Source organism: Schistocerca nitens, chromosome 4, assembly GCF_023898315.1.
Source record: "Schistocerca nitens isolate TAMUIC-IGC-003100 chromosome 4, iqSchNite1.1, whole genome shotgun sequence".
In the NCBI taxonomy this organism is placed as follows: Eukaryota; Metazoa; Arthropoda; class Insecta; order Orthoptera; family Acrididae; genus Schistocerca; species Schistocerca nitens.
This window is the reverse complement of record NC_064617.1, coordinates 606,860,065-606,878,984: the sequence shown is the minus strand read 5'-3', so window position 1 is coordinate 606,878,984 and position 18,920 is coordinate 606,860,065. Positions and strand designations below refer to the sequence as shown.

At 42.6% G+C, this 18,920-nt stretch overlaps 1 protein-coding gene across 4 annotated transcripts in view; it reads right to left on the bottom strand.

Moving 5' to 3' along the window:
- LOC126251653 (zinc transporter ZIP11) overlaps window positions 1-18,646 on the bottom strand; it is a 426,866-nt gene extending 408,220 nt beyond the window's left edge. Inside the window, exon 1 of one of the 4 annotated variants that reach the window (XM_049952212.1) lies at window positions 18,438-18,646. In XM_049952212.1, coding sequence (XP_049808169.1) covers window positions 18,438-18,545 — 108 coding nt within the window. In that variant the 5' untranslated portion in view covers window positions 18,546-18,646. The remainder of the gene's footprint in view (window positions 1-18,437) is intronic. The other 3 variants (XM_049952213.1, XM_049952214.1, XM_049952215.1) reach the window with 3 other exon arrangements.
- Window positions 18,647-18,920: the final 274 nt, after the last annotated feature.

Below are 18,920 nucleotides of genomic sequence, written 5' to 3'. Positions count from 1 at the left end.
AGCATAACACAACACGGCAATGTGTGGACAATAGAACAAACCGAGCATATTGAAAACAGTGCATAGTGAGAGGGGAAGGTCAGATCCAAGGTAGTTTATGTCTGTGTAACAATCGCCGGGGCAGGCCTACTGCCACAGGCAAGTAAACACCTAAGTTGAAGTCTCTCCCCGTATCACCATTCAAATACACCCTCCGTAACAGCATTCTGCACTATTCCATTGCAATAACCTAGACACCTCAACTGCATCTACTCGACATTTGGTGGCAGGGATAATAAATCCCTCTCCCCCCTCCCCCACCGAAAAGGTCACGTAGGACCAAGAATGGCCTGGTTTCTGCAGCAGCCTCTACTGCACAACAAGAGAGGAGGTGAGATTCTGCAACAGTGGATCAACCACCAGCAACACTGGTGCAGCTGGCTCCGACGGAGTGGCAGAAGATTATGGCGGATGGGGTAACAGTTGCTCCTAGGGCACTGACGAGCATAAGGAACGATCCACTGGCAAGTGGGGGAAGGAGGACACTGACTAAAATACCACAGTCTCTTTATCAGTAGTGGTGGGAGGTATCCCATTGGCACCCTACCTACCCTGCAGTTGAAGACAGGACAGTAGACGGTGTTGTAGCTGAGACAGCAGGTGAGCACACTGCTGCAAATGGGAACCTCCCACTGGAACAACATTGCGTCCAATCCTATCTCCTAGTTGGCTCAGAGATGATGGCACTGAGGGTCCAACAAGTCATGGATGCACCTGACTGGAATGATGCTTCAATTGGTCACGGCTGACACCCACCACAAACAAATGCTGATCTTTGTCACTCAGCACTAGACCCAGCAACCACCCCTGCTGCCGGCAAAACAACTGAGTCCAAAAGACAGCCCTGTGAGGAAAACATAGTGGGCCATGACAGTACAAGGCATGCGACTCAGGTTGCAACAACTTGAAAACACCCTGAAAATGGCACTGGTGCAACTGATCAGCCGGACTGCACATGTTAACCACCATCGTCCAGTATGAGCAAAAAAAACTAGACAGGCCACTGTCTAGTGGCAGTTATGAACATTCACATGGTTCACTCCACTTATGGGTTAGATGCTGGGTGAAATGGCGTGGTAGCCAGGTGCTGGACACCATTATGGATACAAAAACTTGTAAACTCCCATGACACAAATTGCCAACCATTATTGGAGACGAGGGACTGGGGAGAGCCCTTGATAGCAAAAATGATCAATAACATGCAAATAGTTGCTGGTGATATGGAAGAAAGTTTGCAACATACAGGAAACTTGACACTGCATCGATCACCAACAACCACATGCTTCCCAAAAAAGAGCCAGGAAATTTCGACACGCTCACTACCTTAAGGGTTCTTCAGAACTGGTGAGAGCACAACCTTGTTCTGTGCACAAGTCACCCAAGCCCACACAAGATTTTTAATATTCTGGTCAATCATATAGATGTGGTGCCATGCTAAAGCTTTCATATGGGAATTACTGCCAGTTAAACACGTGCAGCAAATGAAGTATGCAAGTACACAATGCCATAGGGACCACTCACAACTTCGCCCTTGTGTGGCAAGCACAACATCACTCAGCAGATTCCAAGGCAGTCAAAACATAAGCCACACTGCATCTGCTAATGAAGGGGCACACTCGAGCTATCCCATTTGGACTGGTGAAACTATTTTCCAGAAAAGAAGGTTCACAGCTGTGGTCCCCCGAGCCATAAAATTAAAATCCAGCAATGTCTGCTGTAAGATATTGTCCAACGTGAAAATGAGAGACTCCTGTTGATTGATCTATGGATTGGATCCTGCTGGCAACCGTGATAGCGCATCTGCATTAGTATACTGGGTGGTAAACCATTGTTGAAAGTCATGGCAGTAATTACTGAGAAACATAGGCCATCTCTGCATCCGGTGGGCAGTCCGACTCCACAGCTGAAAGCGAGGTCCCAGTAAGGAAACCAGGGGTTTGTAGTCAGAGATGAGCAAGAACTTTGCTCCATACAAAAAAGGTCATCACACTTTTTAATTCCAAAAATTACAGACTGCCTCTTTTTCAACCTGTGAGTAGCTATGTTGCATCCCAGAATTAATCTTCGAAGCATTAAGTGATGGACTGCTTGATGTCATGTGCATTCTGATGTGATAGAACTGCACCACTGCCAAACTGGAAGGCATCAGCAGCCAGGGTTAAAACTTTGGAGACCAAGCCTCAGCAATGCCTTGAGCCATATTGCTGTGTTCAAAAGACCATGTCCAACTACAGCTTGGAGGATTTCACGTATGAGCCATCTATAGCTCAAAAACTGGACTTATTTCATATGAGAGTAATGTGTGGATGTCTTGCCACTTGTCCCTTGGCAGGTGCTGGCTTAAAGGGACGGTCCTCTTGCCCCAATATTCTTCTAAGTGGTCAGTCTGTGAAGTGTTAAGAGTTTACCCAATGTAAAGGAAACCAAACAGGAAGTGGAACACAAACACTGCTCGAGGGATGAAAGTCTGCTGACAGTCTGCAGATCACGAGTTTGGCGAAGCTGGTTAAGAGGATGACAGATGTTCATGGCCTGCAGAATGAACTTACCATAATAAGAAATCTTTACCAAAGAGAACTGGAGATAATTTAGGTTCATGCGCACGAACAGGTTGATGATGGCCTTGATGTGCTCGTCTATTTTTGCTAAGAACATGTTTAAAAAAAAATGCACATTTGGGGAAAAAAACTACATTTTCACAATTTACAACACAGGCCATTCTCCAGAAAGAGTTGGAAAACCTCTTACAGATTACAAAAATGCTCCTTTCACATGGAGCCCATGACCCAAATTATGTCATCGAGGTAGTTGACAGAAGAAGAAGTATCCTGAGTCAACTGGGACAAATATTGTTGATAAACCACTGGCACAGACAAAATTCCAAATTGCAAGTGATTGAACTGATAAAACCCAGGGGGGTGTTAAGCACTAAGAAATTACAAGAGGTGGCACCCACTGACAACTGTAGGTATACACTGCGCAGGTAGATGCACGAAAATTACTGACTGCCTGAAAATTTTGCCTGCAACTCCTCTGTCGGCGGAACTGAATATGAGTCTATGACATACTGCATCGACCACCTATTTAAAACTGCTGCAAAAGAATACAGCACCATCTGGCTTCTGAATCACCATAACAGGGGTGGCCTATTAACTCAACAAAATAAAAGAAATGACATGGATGTACTACCAATGCACTGACAACTGTAGGTATACACTGCGCAGGTAGATGCACGAAAATTACTGACTGCCTGAAAATTTTGCCTGCAACTCCTCTGTCGGCGGAACTGAATATGAGTCTATGACATACTGCATCGACCACCTATTTAAAACTGCTGCAAAAGAATACAGCACCATCTGGCTTCTGAATCACCATAACAGGGGTGGCCTATTAACTCAACAAAATAAAAGAAATGACATGGATGTACTACCAATGCACTGACAACTGTAGGTATACACTGCGCAGGTAGATGCACGAAAATTACTGACTGCCTGAAAATTTTGCCTGCAACTCCTCTGTCGGCGGAACTGAATATGAGTCTATGACATACTGCATCGACCACCTATTTAAAACTGCTGCAAAAGAATACAGCACCATCTGGCTTCTGAATCACCATAACAGGGGTGGCCTATTAACTCAACAAAATAAAAGAAATGACATGGATGTACTACCAATGCTGCAACTCATCCTTGAACTTGTCATGCATGGCTGCTACAAACACAGAGTAACCACAAATACACGAACAACCATATAGTGTGTATATCATCTGTATAACAGTGCTTACACTTTGCAAACATATGACATCATAGCTTCACATTGTAAAATTAATGTCTTAAAAAATTAATTACTACCTTAATTCAACAAATGTAGAACAACAGTCAAATTACAGTTGGCAATTATGTTATGTGTGATGGTAAGTTCCTACAAGGCCAAACTGCTGAGGTCATTGGTTCCCAGACTTACACAATACTTACACTAACTTACACTAAGGACAAAAGGACAAAACACACACACACACAAAAAGGGAGGACTTCAACCTACAAAAGGGGGGAGTTGCACAAATAGTGGCAAGGCGCCTCAGACCACGTGGATACCTGCGGCCATGTTATATATGTCAGTCCATCTAGATATATAAGTGGCAATCGATGCTCAATGTTCTAATATAACATATACATGTATAATGAAAATAATGACAACCACATGGTACCATGCATAACTCGATAATGTCAATTTAGCAGAAACAGATCGGTAGTAAAAGTGAAAGAAATAAAAATTAATATCACACAGCAGCAAGTCTGGACATTCCTTATAAATATGTCAATTGCTGACATAATATACTGCACTACACTAAACTAGGAACATAAATAATTGTATGGTGTTCATAAAGAAATGTAATATCAAAAAATTTCAATCAGAAGTTACTTCATGTGCTGTAATAGTCTTGTAACTGGATACTGAGTAAGACCCCATAAAGGAATTATTAATGGCATACACTTGTCACGTTAAATTATATCTCCTCCTTTTTCTTGTGCCTTTGTCCAATGTCAGCGCAGGGTCGGATGCCCTTCGTGTCTGTCTTTGTCCCACGTCAGCACAGGGTCGGATGCCATTACTGTCACCACCCCGTTACAGGGGTTGCTCGCGTTTTAGTCATGTGACAGTAAGTGAAAGTTTTCGAAAATTTTTCAAATCTTGTAATTGGGGTGGGACTTGGTTACCAGCCTATTATTTACCTAGTGGGATGTGGGAAACTACCTAAAAACCAAACCCAGGCACGCTGGCGCACCAACCCTCATCGCTAACTCACTGGGTGGACTCAACCCACGGCTGGTGCATCTCTCCATACTGGAAGATGTACTTTAACATGCACAGCTATCTGGTCAGTTATATTTATCTTGAATGTTACATGTGTGAATTGTACTGACTCTATTACAAAATTTTCTGGACCACAAGAGATGGCAATGCAAAACTCGGTTAATGGTCATTATAAAAGCTACAGTATTTGTTCTGCAATGTGGTGAGCCCTACAGGTCACTAATTCATCACATCTAAAGGCAGGGAAAAACTATCAAAGAGCAAATGCAAATCTATCTTTTTAACCACCAAGAAATGGAATGTAGAGTTGAAGAGAAAAATCTTGGATAAGATTGGATTAAACTGAGTGAGTTTGGCAAGCAAGTCATAATGTTCTTACAAAGCACATTTTTCTGTCATATTTATTCAAAGGACTTCAAACGTCTTCCATGTTCAATGGACATTGCTTCTACAAGGAGAGTGCACTTCTTGTGATGTAGTGATAGAAGCCCTGTAAACCACAGCATTCTGGCATGCAACTGCACAAGATTTCTTGGGATCTGTCAACAATGTCAAGTGATATTCAAAAGAAGCATCATATAGAATTATATATACAGTGAGTAGAAATCTGATGATGTGGGAAATCAGTCAGTTATTGTATAATGAACACAAATAAACTATATTGTGCAAGTAGTTAATTTCCTTTTTACATCAAAACTAGATAAGAGTGTTTCGTTTTTTAATGGAACTGAGCACTGCAGGAAATGAAGATCATGCTTGTGGTTTTCCAGACTTAATGGGAGATCACACTACAAGTAAGTGACAATCATGATCATATGGAAAGAATCTGCAACACCCCAAAACTTATTTTGGAGTTGGCAGTTTAATGGGTTTCGAAACATTTAATGAAGACAATGACTTGAAGGTTACCTATATTGCCTTATTAAGCTTTCATTAAATTTTAAATACAGTTATTTTACAAAAAAAACCGCAATTAAATCATCAATATTCCAATTAAAGTATTCTTTTGATGCCAGTATCATCCACACGCTCTCTGCAAACTGATTTGTCACTCTAATCAACTACAATGACAGTAATTTCTTCCTATTATGAAATTTAAGATTTTTCTGGTGTAGGCAGATTTTGAATATTTCTCAATTAATCGGCCAGGTGGTGTTGTCCAAAAGGCGCAAAATTCTGCCAAGCTGACTTCCTCCATCTTCAGGTGTTCCTGATGACTTCTGCTAGATGCTGCCTTTATATGCCATCCCCCCTCCGCCTGCGGCCCCTAGCCAAGCCATCCACAGGTGGGGACTTAGGACAGCGAAGGATTAAGTGTACTGGGTCCTCAGGTTAGAGAATGTGGCCGTGGGCCAGCCAAGTGTGGCCAATGCCTAGCCCACAAAGGACAGGGGATTCCCTGTGAGGAGTGCGAAGGGAAGCCTGCCACATGGTTGAGGTCGCCTTTATTGCCCTCAAAATATATATATATATATATATATATATATATATATATATATATATATATATATATATATATATATATTTTAATTTGCGCGGTGGGTGGGGGGTTCAGAGTGGACCATTTTGAGTTCCAGACCTCCAACAGTTGATAGCATAGAGTTGACTGAAGGTCCAGTTCTGGGTCTCCCATTTTCAAAATTAGGTTTCTGGTAGCCAACTTTGCCAAGCAATTGGCATGTTCATTCCCTGAGATCCCAACTTGTCCAGAGGTGGAAATGAAGATGACTGACCATCCAATTTGATGGAGATCAGAAAGAAAAGTGTAGACAGTCATGAGTAATGTGTGACGAGGGTAGCACTTTTCTTTAGCCTGAAGGCTACTCAGGGAGTTGCTACAGATTAGAAGCATATTGTCAGTGCACGAATGATCATGGCTAAGGGCTCATTTGATGGCCACCAATTCAGCAGTGAAGATAATGCATCCATCCAGCAAGGAGCATAGTTCACTGCATCTTGCCTATGTGTATGCAAAACCGCTTTGTCCATCAATCATTGAGCCATCAGTTTATACCACTTTGGAACTCATAAATGCATCAAAAACAGCCAGGAACAGGTGGTGAACCACCATGGGGTCAACTGAATCTTTTGGTCCAAAGGACAAATTGAGACAGATCCGTGGTCGGGGAACACACCAAGATGGCATACACAATTGCTCATTGACAAGAGATGACAGTGGGGAAGTTGGGGTTCAGAGCAGAGACACTGCAGTCAAACTGCAATGGTGACCACAGCTCTAGGCCTCTGTTGTGGGAGGTGGACCTCCCTATTAGGAAAAAGAATGCTTAGGGGAGCTGTGAACATACATAGCATAACTGAGTAGCTGTTGCTGGCACCTGATCCGTAATGGAAGTACCCCAGCATCCATGAATAGACTATTCACAGGACTAGTTCGAAAGGCTCCTGTTGCAGGCTAGACTCCACACTGGTATATTGGGTCAAGTGATCACAATGCTGAGGGTGACGCCAAACTATATGTCAGAGTCCCATAATCATGACAGGACAGAATCAGGACTTTGCAAAGCTGCAGAAGAGTAGTACAGTCTGCAATTCAGCTGGTGCTACTGAGGCAGTGAGGTGTATCACAATATAGCTGACACCTTTGCTTAAGTTGACAAAGATGGGGAAGCCACATCAGCCGGGCATCAAAGACCAGTCCCAAAAGCAATAAGTCTCCACCACATTGATAACTGATCATCAATGTAAAGTTCTGGTTGTGGATGAATAGTACGATGGCAACAGAAGTATATGACAGGACTCTTGGCAGCAGAAAACTGAAAGCCATGACTGTGTCTTTCAAATGGCGTCCTGCAGTCAGCAATAGTTAAAGCTAAAACCGTTGGCATACAAGGAGGGTGGTACTGAGGCCCCACAGCTGCTGCTAGACCACTGATAGTGACTAAGAAGACAGGGATACTTACTACAGAGCCCTGTGGGGTACTATTGTCTTTGATATGGGCAGGGGGGGGAGGGGGGGGGAATGTGGGAAACACCAACTCAAAACTGGAAAGTACGATGCGACAAGAAGATCTGGACAATAAAGACCCCACTCATGTAAGGTGAAAATGATGTGATGTCACCATGTGATATCATAAGCATTTAGTAGCTCGAAGAAGACAATACTAAGGTGTTTATGTAGGTCAAAAGCTGTCTGGATGGCAGACTCCAGGCAAAGCAAATTATCAACACTGAAACAGCCTTGGTGAAAACCACCCTGGAATGGAGCCAGAAGCCCCCAAGGCTCCAGCAACCAACACAGGCACCAGCTCACCATGCATTCAAATAACTTATAAAGAACATGGGTGATAGCTGTCCATAGATAGGGGATGCTTACCCGGTCTCAGTACCGGGACAATGATACTTTCCCGCCATTGAGGTGGGAACTCACCCTCAATCCAGATATGGTTGAAGATGGCAAGGAGATAAAGCTGACAATCCACTGGTCGATGTTTGAGCACTTGGTTGTAGATCCACTCTGGCTCTGGAGCTGTATCAGGGCCTATGTCTAGAGCACTGAAGAATTCCTACTCACTGAATGGAGCATTATAGGGCTCCAGATGGCATGCAGTGAGAGATAAGTGCAACTGTTCAATCCACTTATTAATGACACAAAAGGTAGGTTTATTATTCTCAGCCCCTGAGGTTCGAATATAATGCAGAGCAAAATGTTCAGCTACAGCATCTGGTTTGCCAAAAACAGCACCATCCAAGGAATAGCAACCACACCTGCAGAGCATTGGTATTCAAAACAGGAGGCTGATCTTCCCCAAACCTGTGAAGGAGGCACAAGTGGTCCAATGGATGAAATGTACCATTCCCACCATTCTTGTTTCCATCATTTTAGTACGTTGCAGACCTGAGCACAGAGCCACTTACAGGCAACGAGGTACTCAACTGATGGATGCCACTTATGGTTTTGGAGAGCCCACCTACGATCTCTAATGGCCTCAGTGATTACTGGGGTCCATCAAAGAAATACCTTCTGATGGGGAGCTGCCAAAGAATAGGGGACTGCTAAGTCAGCTGCCGATGGAATGGCTTCTGTTGCATTCTAGACAGCCTAGTCAGTGCCTCCATTTAGCAGGGAGCTCAGAAAGCATCCTAGTCAGCATTTTGGAGAGCCCATCTAGACCGGCACACATGGGAGTGACAATAATGGAAGGACAGGAAGATTGGGATGCAATCGCTACCACACGGGTCATTATGGACCCTCCAGCGGACAGATGGGAGAAAACCAGGGCTGCAAATACGAGAGATCAATGCCCGAGTAAGTTCCATGTTTCCAGAATGAAATCTCCACTCTGCAGCAGAGTGTGCGCTGATATCAAACTTCCTGGCAGATTAAAACTGATATCAGTGCACACTCTGCTGCAGAGTGGAAATTTCATTCTGGAAATATCTCCCAGGCTGACGGTAAGCCATGTCTCTGCAGTGTCCTTTCTTCCAGGAATGCTAGTTCTGTAAGGTTTGCAGAAGAGCTTCTGTGAAGTTTGGAAGGTAGGAGACAAGGTACTGGCGGAATTATAGCTGTGAGGATGGGTCGTGAAGCTTGCATGGGTAGCTCAGATGGTAGAGCACTTGCCCATGAAAGGCAAAGGACCCAAGTTCAAGTCTCAGTCTGGCACACAGTTTTGATCTGCCAAGAAGTTTAAGTTCCATGTGTCGCACTGAAGTGTGTTGAGGCACCAGTATTCTCAAGAGACAGAGGTCAAGATCTGCCAGTATGTTTGTGACGTCTTTACCACGGCCAGTGATCCTGGTTCCACCCCATAAGGGGTTACAAGTATTGAAGTTGCCCAAGATTAGGATATGTAGGGGGAGCTGAAAAACCAAGGTAGACAAAGTGTTCTGAGGCACTCTGTCATAAGGAGGGAGATATATATCACATATGGTAAAATACTGAAATGCCCTTATCCAAACAGCCATAGCCTCCAAAGTTGTATCAAAAGGCAAAGGTTCACTATATACAGAGTCCAGAACATATGTGCAAACTCCTCCTGAAACCCTATCATAATCAGCACGATTCTTAAAAACACTATCACAATCAGCACCATTCTTAAAATATCCCCAGCAGCCACGAAGGGTAGGGGTCCATGTTGTTCGAAACCAAGCCCCCTGAAGGGCAATGCAGAAATCAGGGGAGGAGCTTAAGAGATGCTGTAGCTCAGCCAGGTGGTGAAAAAAACTGCTACAATTCCAGTGGAGAATCGGGCTGTCGGTATATTGTGTGGGCCTGAACAGGCCAAGGAGGCAGGTTATGTCCCAGGTTCACTTAGTGGGTGTGAGAATATGGTATCATGACACACAGGTTCTGAGACACGTTGTGTGATGCGATCTGGAGCCTTGGGCTATCAGGATCACTGCCATGGCCGCAGAAGGAGAATATGTGGGACCTGCTAGCACGGAGCCCACCGGAATTTCCTTCATCTTGGAAGATTCCTTATTGTCATTCTTTTCCTTACGGGTTTTGGATGACTGTGAGGGCTTCCCAGAATTAGTTTCAGGGGCTGAAGAAGATTGTGAAGCCCTACGACTAGCAGGCTGTGGCTCCTTCAGCCGCTGGCTGATATCCAGTCGAAGACTGGCAGAAAACATGGAGTAGAGTGTCCCGAGGGACCCCTTCCTAACGTGAAACACGAGATGAGGGTGATGTGAGTATGATTGGGGGATGGGGATTGGCGTTCCTGGTGGGTGTGGAGCCACTGTTCCCAAAGTGGATGTGGGAAAGCAACAGGAAGAGAGACCCCAACCATCAGGGGAGCAGGCATGGTCAAGCAACCCTGAGTGTTCACTGTAGGATGCATACCATGGCAGGGAGGGTGACATCATCATAGGTGTAGCTTTTGACACTGCCACGCATGTAGCATGTAGACACTCGTACTTTTTATTGGCCTCTTGGTATGTCAATCTGTCCAGAGTCTTATATTACTACATTTTTTCCTCTCTCTGAAAGACAGTGTAGTCTGGCAAGTAGGGAGAGTGGTGCTCCCCACACTTGGCGCAGACAGGGGAGAGGAGCACAAGGAACATTTGTGTGCAATGGTCATCAACATTCCCTACAGACTGGGCTGGTGTTTCAACGCAAAGAGATGTGCCCAGATTTCATACACTCGAAGCACTGCATTGGGGGAGAGGGGGAGGAGAGAACATAAGGTTTCATGTCACATTGGTACACCACCACCTTGCCCTTTTCAGGCACTGACCTGCCCTCAAAGGCCAAGATGAAGGGCCCAGTAGCAACCCTATTGTCTTTCGGCCCTCTGTGAACATGATGGACAGAGTTGCTCCAAGGTGGTGCATAGCTCACCATCAGATTGCAAGAGGTGGTCAGAGGGGGCCACAATGCAAAATTACACCTTGAACCATGTTCAGACTATTATGGGGAGTGATAGTCATAGGATGTTATCCAGCTTGTCACAAGCACAAGCAATGCTCATGACTAGGCAGAGGATGCTGTTTTAATTAAAACTGACCTGTTTTCCATTTTGTAGATGGATGCTACTTTCCCAATCTTTCCCTCTATAGACTCTACAAAGAATAAAGGCTTTGTGGCAAAAAAAAAAAGAATCCCCATATGTTCTTTTACAAACTAGGTATTGGAGGGGGGGGGGGGATGGGGGAAGGATTTCTCTGCTTGTCACTTAGCTCTACATTCCTCCCATGGTATAGCCAGGAAGGAAACATTTTGGGGTCATATGCCTCTGCATTGAATGAGTTCTTTCCTTCTGAAGAGATTGCTGGGGTCTTGTGACCACCAGCAGGAGAAAGCTTTAACTGCTTCATAAGCAAGTCATCTGCTATGGTGCCAACCACTCGAGATTCTCCTCATGGGTGCCACCCAACCTCACCAACGGCTAGCTGACCAGTAATCCATTGCTCAGACTCCCAATGACAGTCATGACGGGCACATACTCCTTGGTATATACAAGGGGAGGTTTCAGCTCAGGCACCAACAGAGAGATAACACACACACACACACACACACACACACACAAAACGGGTTTGCTACCTTGCTGGGTTTTGGGTATACTACCTTACTGGAAAGGAAGGGTGTTGAGCTGGAAGGGCACAAAGGTAGAACAGACACACAATGGGTGACCTTCCCTGCACAATACACACTTCTGATTAATTTGGAAAGAAAGGTGGCAAACCCAACAATGGGGACCATGTATTTATTAAACAAAAAGTGAAATGGAAAACTTGGGTCCTAAATCATGTACCTGGTCCATGCACGGTGTACACCCAAAAGGCCATCCAATGGAAAGGCAGAGGGGGAAACAGATTATGGAAGTATGGGTTTGCAGCACAGCATGGGAAGTAGTATTGCAAAGGCTGCGGCCTTATGGTAGCCAAGCACAAGCTCACAAAAAGAGTTGTGAGCCCCTTGACAGGTGCTAGAAAGAGACACTGGGAGGATTATAAGGACAGTTAATCATTGGGATGAGCCATATAAACTTTGACCAAGAGAATAAAAATGCCATTAGTATTATCAACAATGAGGCAGGATAGTGGTGAAATGATACTGGGACAGAGGCACAAGATAGAACTTCTTTTATATAAGCTCTTCTCTGATGACAATCCACACACTGACGATTCTAAACACGTGCAATTATAAACACAGAAGGAAATGCATTACACGATGGGCAGCATTTCCATCCTTTCATACAAGAGGAAGCTACTTCAACCATTAAGAGGTTACAGGGAAATCTCCCAGCCCTTATGAAATTCACTCACAAGTACCACAGCAGGTCACTGTGCATATCACCCCATACCTGACAAAACTTCTTAGCAACACCCCTTGACTTGGACAAGTGCCTGAGGACTAGAAATTAGCAAATACAGTTATTACTTAAAAATCTGTGGGCAAGATTACTTCAGAACCCAAATCTTATCGACCAAGTTGCCTTCCAAACTCAATGTCTAAGGTAGAGGAGTCACTCCTTTGATTTTAGATACAAAGGGCACTCAGCGGCCTGGTCCCCGATCAACTCAAATTCACACCAGGAAAATCGAAAGACGTTCCAGTTCGTCAGGTTATTTGAATAGTAGAAGAATGTGAAAGATATATGCAACAGCTTTACTAATAGATATATCGCAAGAGCATTCAGCAATTTTGGTGCCCTGCAATGTTTTCACATCTTTTGAGACCTGCAGCTCCCAGCGGCTGTATACAACAGACTTGACTACTGCAGAAAGAGTTGCTGACCAGCAAGCAGAGAAGCAAGGTGAGCAAAAAATTTACCAATAGGAACTTGAAGAGATCTACCTGCAGCCCTATTTTCTGGAGCATTACCATTGGACTATTCAGATTAATGGAACGGGATGATTGCAAAGAGGGAGCAGTCACATTTGCTGAAAACCTCCCTCTGAAGAGAGCAGCCTGGAGTGAAAATGTCAGCAATACTCCAAACCATGAGCAATTGGTGTTCTCCAAACCGACACCATTGTGGCTAATAGACCATTTACAGTATGCTGAAAAGAAAATTTACAACGGAATTCTACAGTTAAACTAGACGAAAATATAAAACAAAACATGGTTACAAGCTACTGTTGTGTCATTATTGCCTTAAACTTTAATTAACATAACAAAACAGATACAGAAAGGGCATGCACGTAACAGGAAACACTTGGCACGATCAACATAGTGAATTACAGATTACCCACGACTATAATAATAAATCAACAATTTGTTTTGCTACCAGCATGTGGACACAGGTGCTCCCATGGCTATCAGGGGCTTTCAGCACCATATCAGTGGTGGCATTGTGCATGGTGGTCAGGACATACTCGATACACAAAACTATTAAGTGTCGTGTGGCAAAATATTGGCTGAAAAGAGGCAGACTTGGAGAGATCTCCTTGGAAGAGAAATACAGATCTGGAGAGAGCTCAAAGACTCAAAAGTAAATCCACGGTAAATGGAGTGGGATAACTGGGAAACAGCTTGTAGAGTAGATGCACTCTTCCTCAACATCTGGGAGTGACTTAAGACAATATGTGTCAACACCAGACAGAGTATGATTCATTTCTTAACCAGCAATACCATACCCCACTTATTTCCTGCATGTAAATCCCCATCAGAAAGCTGATTGCGTCTGTGGAGAAAGAGGGACTACTTCTACACTGTGACCATTGATCACAGGAAAGACAACTAGCAAGTTCCATCTCAGTAACATGATGGACAGACGCTTACACAAAAAACATCTGTCTCAATATTAACACAAGTACAGACACACATTTCAACATGTTAGACCACCTTTGGAGACAACCTTGAGTTACATCATCCACATTTTTGCATTTCAAGTGTTGTAAAAAGTTGTGATGTTTGGAATTTATAAACATATTTTGTTTGTTTATACAGCTTAAATGGAAATACATAATACTGAAAGTGATTAGGATACAGCAGTAAAACAATAAAGCCTTAACTAAGAGATAAATAGCCCGCCCGGCTAGCTGCGTGGTCTAACACCCTGCTTCCCAAGCGGGAAGGCATGCCGGTCCCTGGCACGAATACGCCAGCAGATTAGTGTCGAGGACCGGTGTGCAGGTCAGCCTGTGGATGGTTATTAAGGAAGTTTTCCCTCTACCTCGGCGAATGCAGGCTGGTTCCCCTTATTCCGCCTCAGTTACACTGTGTCGGTGATTTCAGCGCAAACACTGTTTACACGTACATGGACACCATAATTACTCTACCGCACACTCATCTAGGGTTACACTTGTTTTGTATGATTTGTTCCCTGGGACCATAACCCTGGGTTCGGTGTGGGGCGGCGGTGGGGTGGATGGACTGTTGTGGGGTTGTGAACCACTGAGGGCTATGGCGGGACAAAGCCTCTCCATCATTTCTAGGTCCCCGGTTTAATACATACATACAAGAGATAAATATAAACAGCAGTGGGAGGAACAATAAGCTATGACTGGATAAAAAAACAAATAATTCTCAACATAAATTCAATGTCGTATGTATGCAATCTGCAGTAATGACCCATATTATGAAACTACATTGACTAAGAAAATTCGAAGAAAATTAACAAATGATAAATATTTTTCGCAAAAAACACTTCTGGCAATTGCCACTACAAGCTTAAATAGCAAGTGATTAAGTCACCATTTAAAACCAGGATAGTTGCTACTCACCATATAGTGGAGATGCTGAGTCACAGAAAGTCACAACAAAAAGATTGTTGGAAAGTTAGCTTTCGGCCAACAAGGCATTTGTCAAAAATACACACCACACACACAAATGCAATTCACATGCACATGATCACAGTCTCTGGCAGCTGGAGCCAGGAGACAGGCTCCAGCTGCCAGAGACTCTGTGTATGTGTTGACAAAGGCCTTGTTGGACAAAAGCTAACTTTCTAACAGCCTTTTGTTGTGCTTTTCTATGGCTCACCATCTCCACTACATGGTGAACAGCAACTAATCCTTTTCATTATATTGCTACAGTCTACCCGGGATTTCCCATTGTTTGAAATTGTATTGTTAACGGTTTCTAGTCACATCAATTTATCATTTACCAAAAGAGAATTATTGCAGGTGCAGGGGAGGAACAGGGGGAGTGGGTTGCACAACTGGCAGGAGGAGAAAGACAGGCTTCAATAAATTTAAATTAAAAACATAATTGTCCATTTATCTAAACAAATTAAATTTACAACGTAGCACCACGTATTGAACTCTTACAACCAATCAAAAATTGATAAGCCTACTTATACCAGCAGTATGAAACATTCATATTTAACTTTACGAATATGTGAATAAACTTGCAAATACTTTATACTGTTTATTTACCCCTCTTTGAAAGAAGGTACATTATTACTCTCTCTAAAAGTTAGGAGCCCTGGTTATCATTTAGTTTTAACTGAAAAGGTTAACAATAATTAAGTGAAAACGCTCCTGCCTGGAGACATGAGAGACATTATCCATACAACTGATGACATAGTAAGACTTTTTATCAGTCAGTTGTCTCACATTTAACAGAAAAAACTCAGACCTAAAGAGTGAGTGAAGAACATTCATATAACTGACTTGAAAGCAGCTACTAGTTTCATTTGACTGAAAACATATACTGAATGAAGAAACAGCTGACTGGTCAATCTGTTGTTAAAACCTGTCAGCTGTCCCTTCACTAAGTATAGGCCAGTAACTACTTCTTTTTTTATCAACCTTCAATTTTGGTCCTTTACCACATTAGCAGAACAGGCCACTAGTACAACACATTCTTGAGAAGTGCTCAATTGTTTGGGATCTGCGTCAGATTGGTTTACAGGAAGACATCAAAGCAATTCAGAGACGAGCCACTACATTTGTGACTGATGATGGTCGAAGTAGAGAGGATATAAAATGTCGATTGACAAAGGCAAGAAAACCATTTCTGAAGAAGAGAAATTTTCTAACATCGAGTATAGATTTAAGTGTCAGGAAGTCGTTTCTGAAAATATTTGTATGGAGTGTAGCCATGTATGGAAATGAAACATGGACAATAAATAGTTTTGACAAGAAGAGAATAGAAGCTTTCGAAATGTGGTGCTACAGAAGAATGCTGAAGATTAGATGGGTAGATCACATAACTAATGAGGAGGTATTGAATAGAATTGGGGAGGAGTTTGTGGCACAACTTGACAAGAAGAAGAGACTAGTTGGTAGGACATGTTCTGAGGCATCAGGGGATCACAAATTTAGCATTGGAGGGCAGCGTAGAGGGTAAAAATCGCAGAGGGAGACCAAGAGATGAATACACTAAGCAGATTCAGAAGGATGTAGGTTGCAGTAAGTACTGGGAGATGATGAAGCTTGCACAGGATAGAGTAGCATGGAGAGCTGCATCAAACCAGTCTCAGGACTGAAGACCACAACAACAACAGGTTTGAACAACAAAGAAGTATTACAAAGGTCTCTCATAAATTCAGATGGTGGTCCTTGGACGGACAGTCATTGTATTTTCGAGGAAGAATTGAGAAAATTTAGAGAGCTGGTGTTTGACGCTCATTGCAGAATGATTCTACTGCCACCAACACACATGAAGCACAAGCACCAAGAATATAACACAAATTAGAGCTCGTATAGAGGCATGTAGATACCCTTTTTTTCCCCCTCACTCTATAGGCAAGTGGAACTGAAAAAGGAAATGACTAGTAGTGGTACTGAGATGACTAGTAGTGAGACACACCCACCAGGACTGTAAGGTGTCACACTGAGTGTGTGTGTCAATGTATATAAACTAATGTGCACCGGAGATGCACCAAAGCAGTCTTCAGACAGGAGGCCAGAAGACTACCATACTTTTATGGAATGTCAGAAGCAGGATACAACAATCTGCAAGTTCTAAAGTCAGATAACCCACCTATGATCAACTTTTTTAAAAATCGCTTTGGCAATAACAGTCCAAGGTCAAAACAGAAACACAGCATTAGTTACCATGATAATTATTAATGCTTGAACAACGCAGGTTGATACTTGGTAATATGAAAATGATTTTCAATACATCGTCCTTCCAGAGATGTAACATTGACATGTTTTATAATTTGTTTGTAAACCCACTTGACACCTGCTAAGTGAATCTCTTTATTATGTCACTAGTTTTGATCAGCAAGATCTGGCTGGCACACATCACCTAAGCAATGAATATATAGAACCCATTACAATTTCCGTAATAATGGGCCTCTCCAAAATTTAAAACAGGTAAGTAGAACCATTCTAAGTACCAGAAGTGAACAAAAGAACAGGTATAAGTTTTGTGGTAGCTATTGATAAACAGCCTGATTAGAAAAACCAATAGCTGCTCAAACACTTACTATTTCATCAAATACCAGATACTATCAAAAAGCATGACTGACATGTCACTTTTGTCCTTCATTCGGAATGTCTTACATTCAAATTTTATTATGAGGGTACAGTTTTACCCTAAAGGGCATCACTACTGTAAAAAAACGAAAGGCAATCCCAAACATTCAGCTGAAATAGCAATAATGATACTCCTTGCACCTTTAGTTTACACAACACGAGTGTGGTAAATTATACAAAAAAACTACACTGGCTCATTACTGTTACTTAATTATGTACGCTCATAAACTTCAAAAAATACGTAACAAAAAAAAATACCCAAACAAAGAAACTGCACACGTGTATTCGTCAATTTTTTTATTCATTTTGCCAAGAAAAAATATTCACGTGCACAATTTTTTTTTTTTTTTATACTTTGCTTCCGACTTTGGCAACATGAGTTTAAGTTACCAAAGCTTCACAAACAGTTTTGTCAGAAATTTGAATGGCATCTATTAGAACAGAATCAAAACATTCTACGGTAGCGATATGTTCGACAACTGTCTTCCTCTAACATTTCCGTGCAACTACTTGACACTTTGCTGATATCGAACAACGCCAGAAGTCTTCTGCTATTCCTGGAAACATCTGACGTGGATCGTGACAAATACAGTTTGATCATTAATGAACGCTGCTTATACGATCTGACTTGGCACATGAGTTTGTTGGCTGTACAGGAATACTTTTTATTCCTGAAAATGTTATGACAAGGAATAAATATTATCTAGAAGCTACACTGAGGTTAGGATTAAAGCACGTACCTGTGTACCTCTGACAATTATCACCATTCCCGAGCCGGCTGCAGTGATTCCCCATGTTAAAAGTGTGCCTAATAATGCTTGGGTGATTGGGCCCCATGTGCGAATCATAATTTGTTTTTTCTACAAATTTACTAATAATAATAAACATCTACCCTTTCAAAACATTTAAACATATGGCAAAGACGTTGTAGAAGAAGGATGTTTTAAACGGCTTCAAAGATAATCATAAGACAATCCTTAACGACAATCTGTCACTATATGCCAAGCCATAGACATTGCGACGCTTCTCTCGACTGCATTTCACTGAAAGCTTTAACTTCATATTTTCAGTTCTATTACGTTGTTCATCTTAGTATTTTATCATTCTTGTACAAGCGAATGCAGCATATCTTCTAGTAATTACAACGTAACACATACAAACACAAACCGGGCGCGTCTACATCTACATCTGAAATCTGCTAACCACTGTGAAGTCCATAGTGG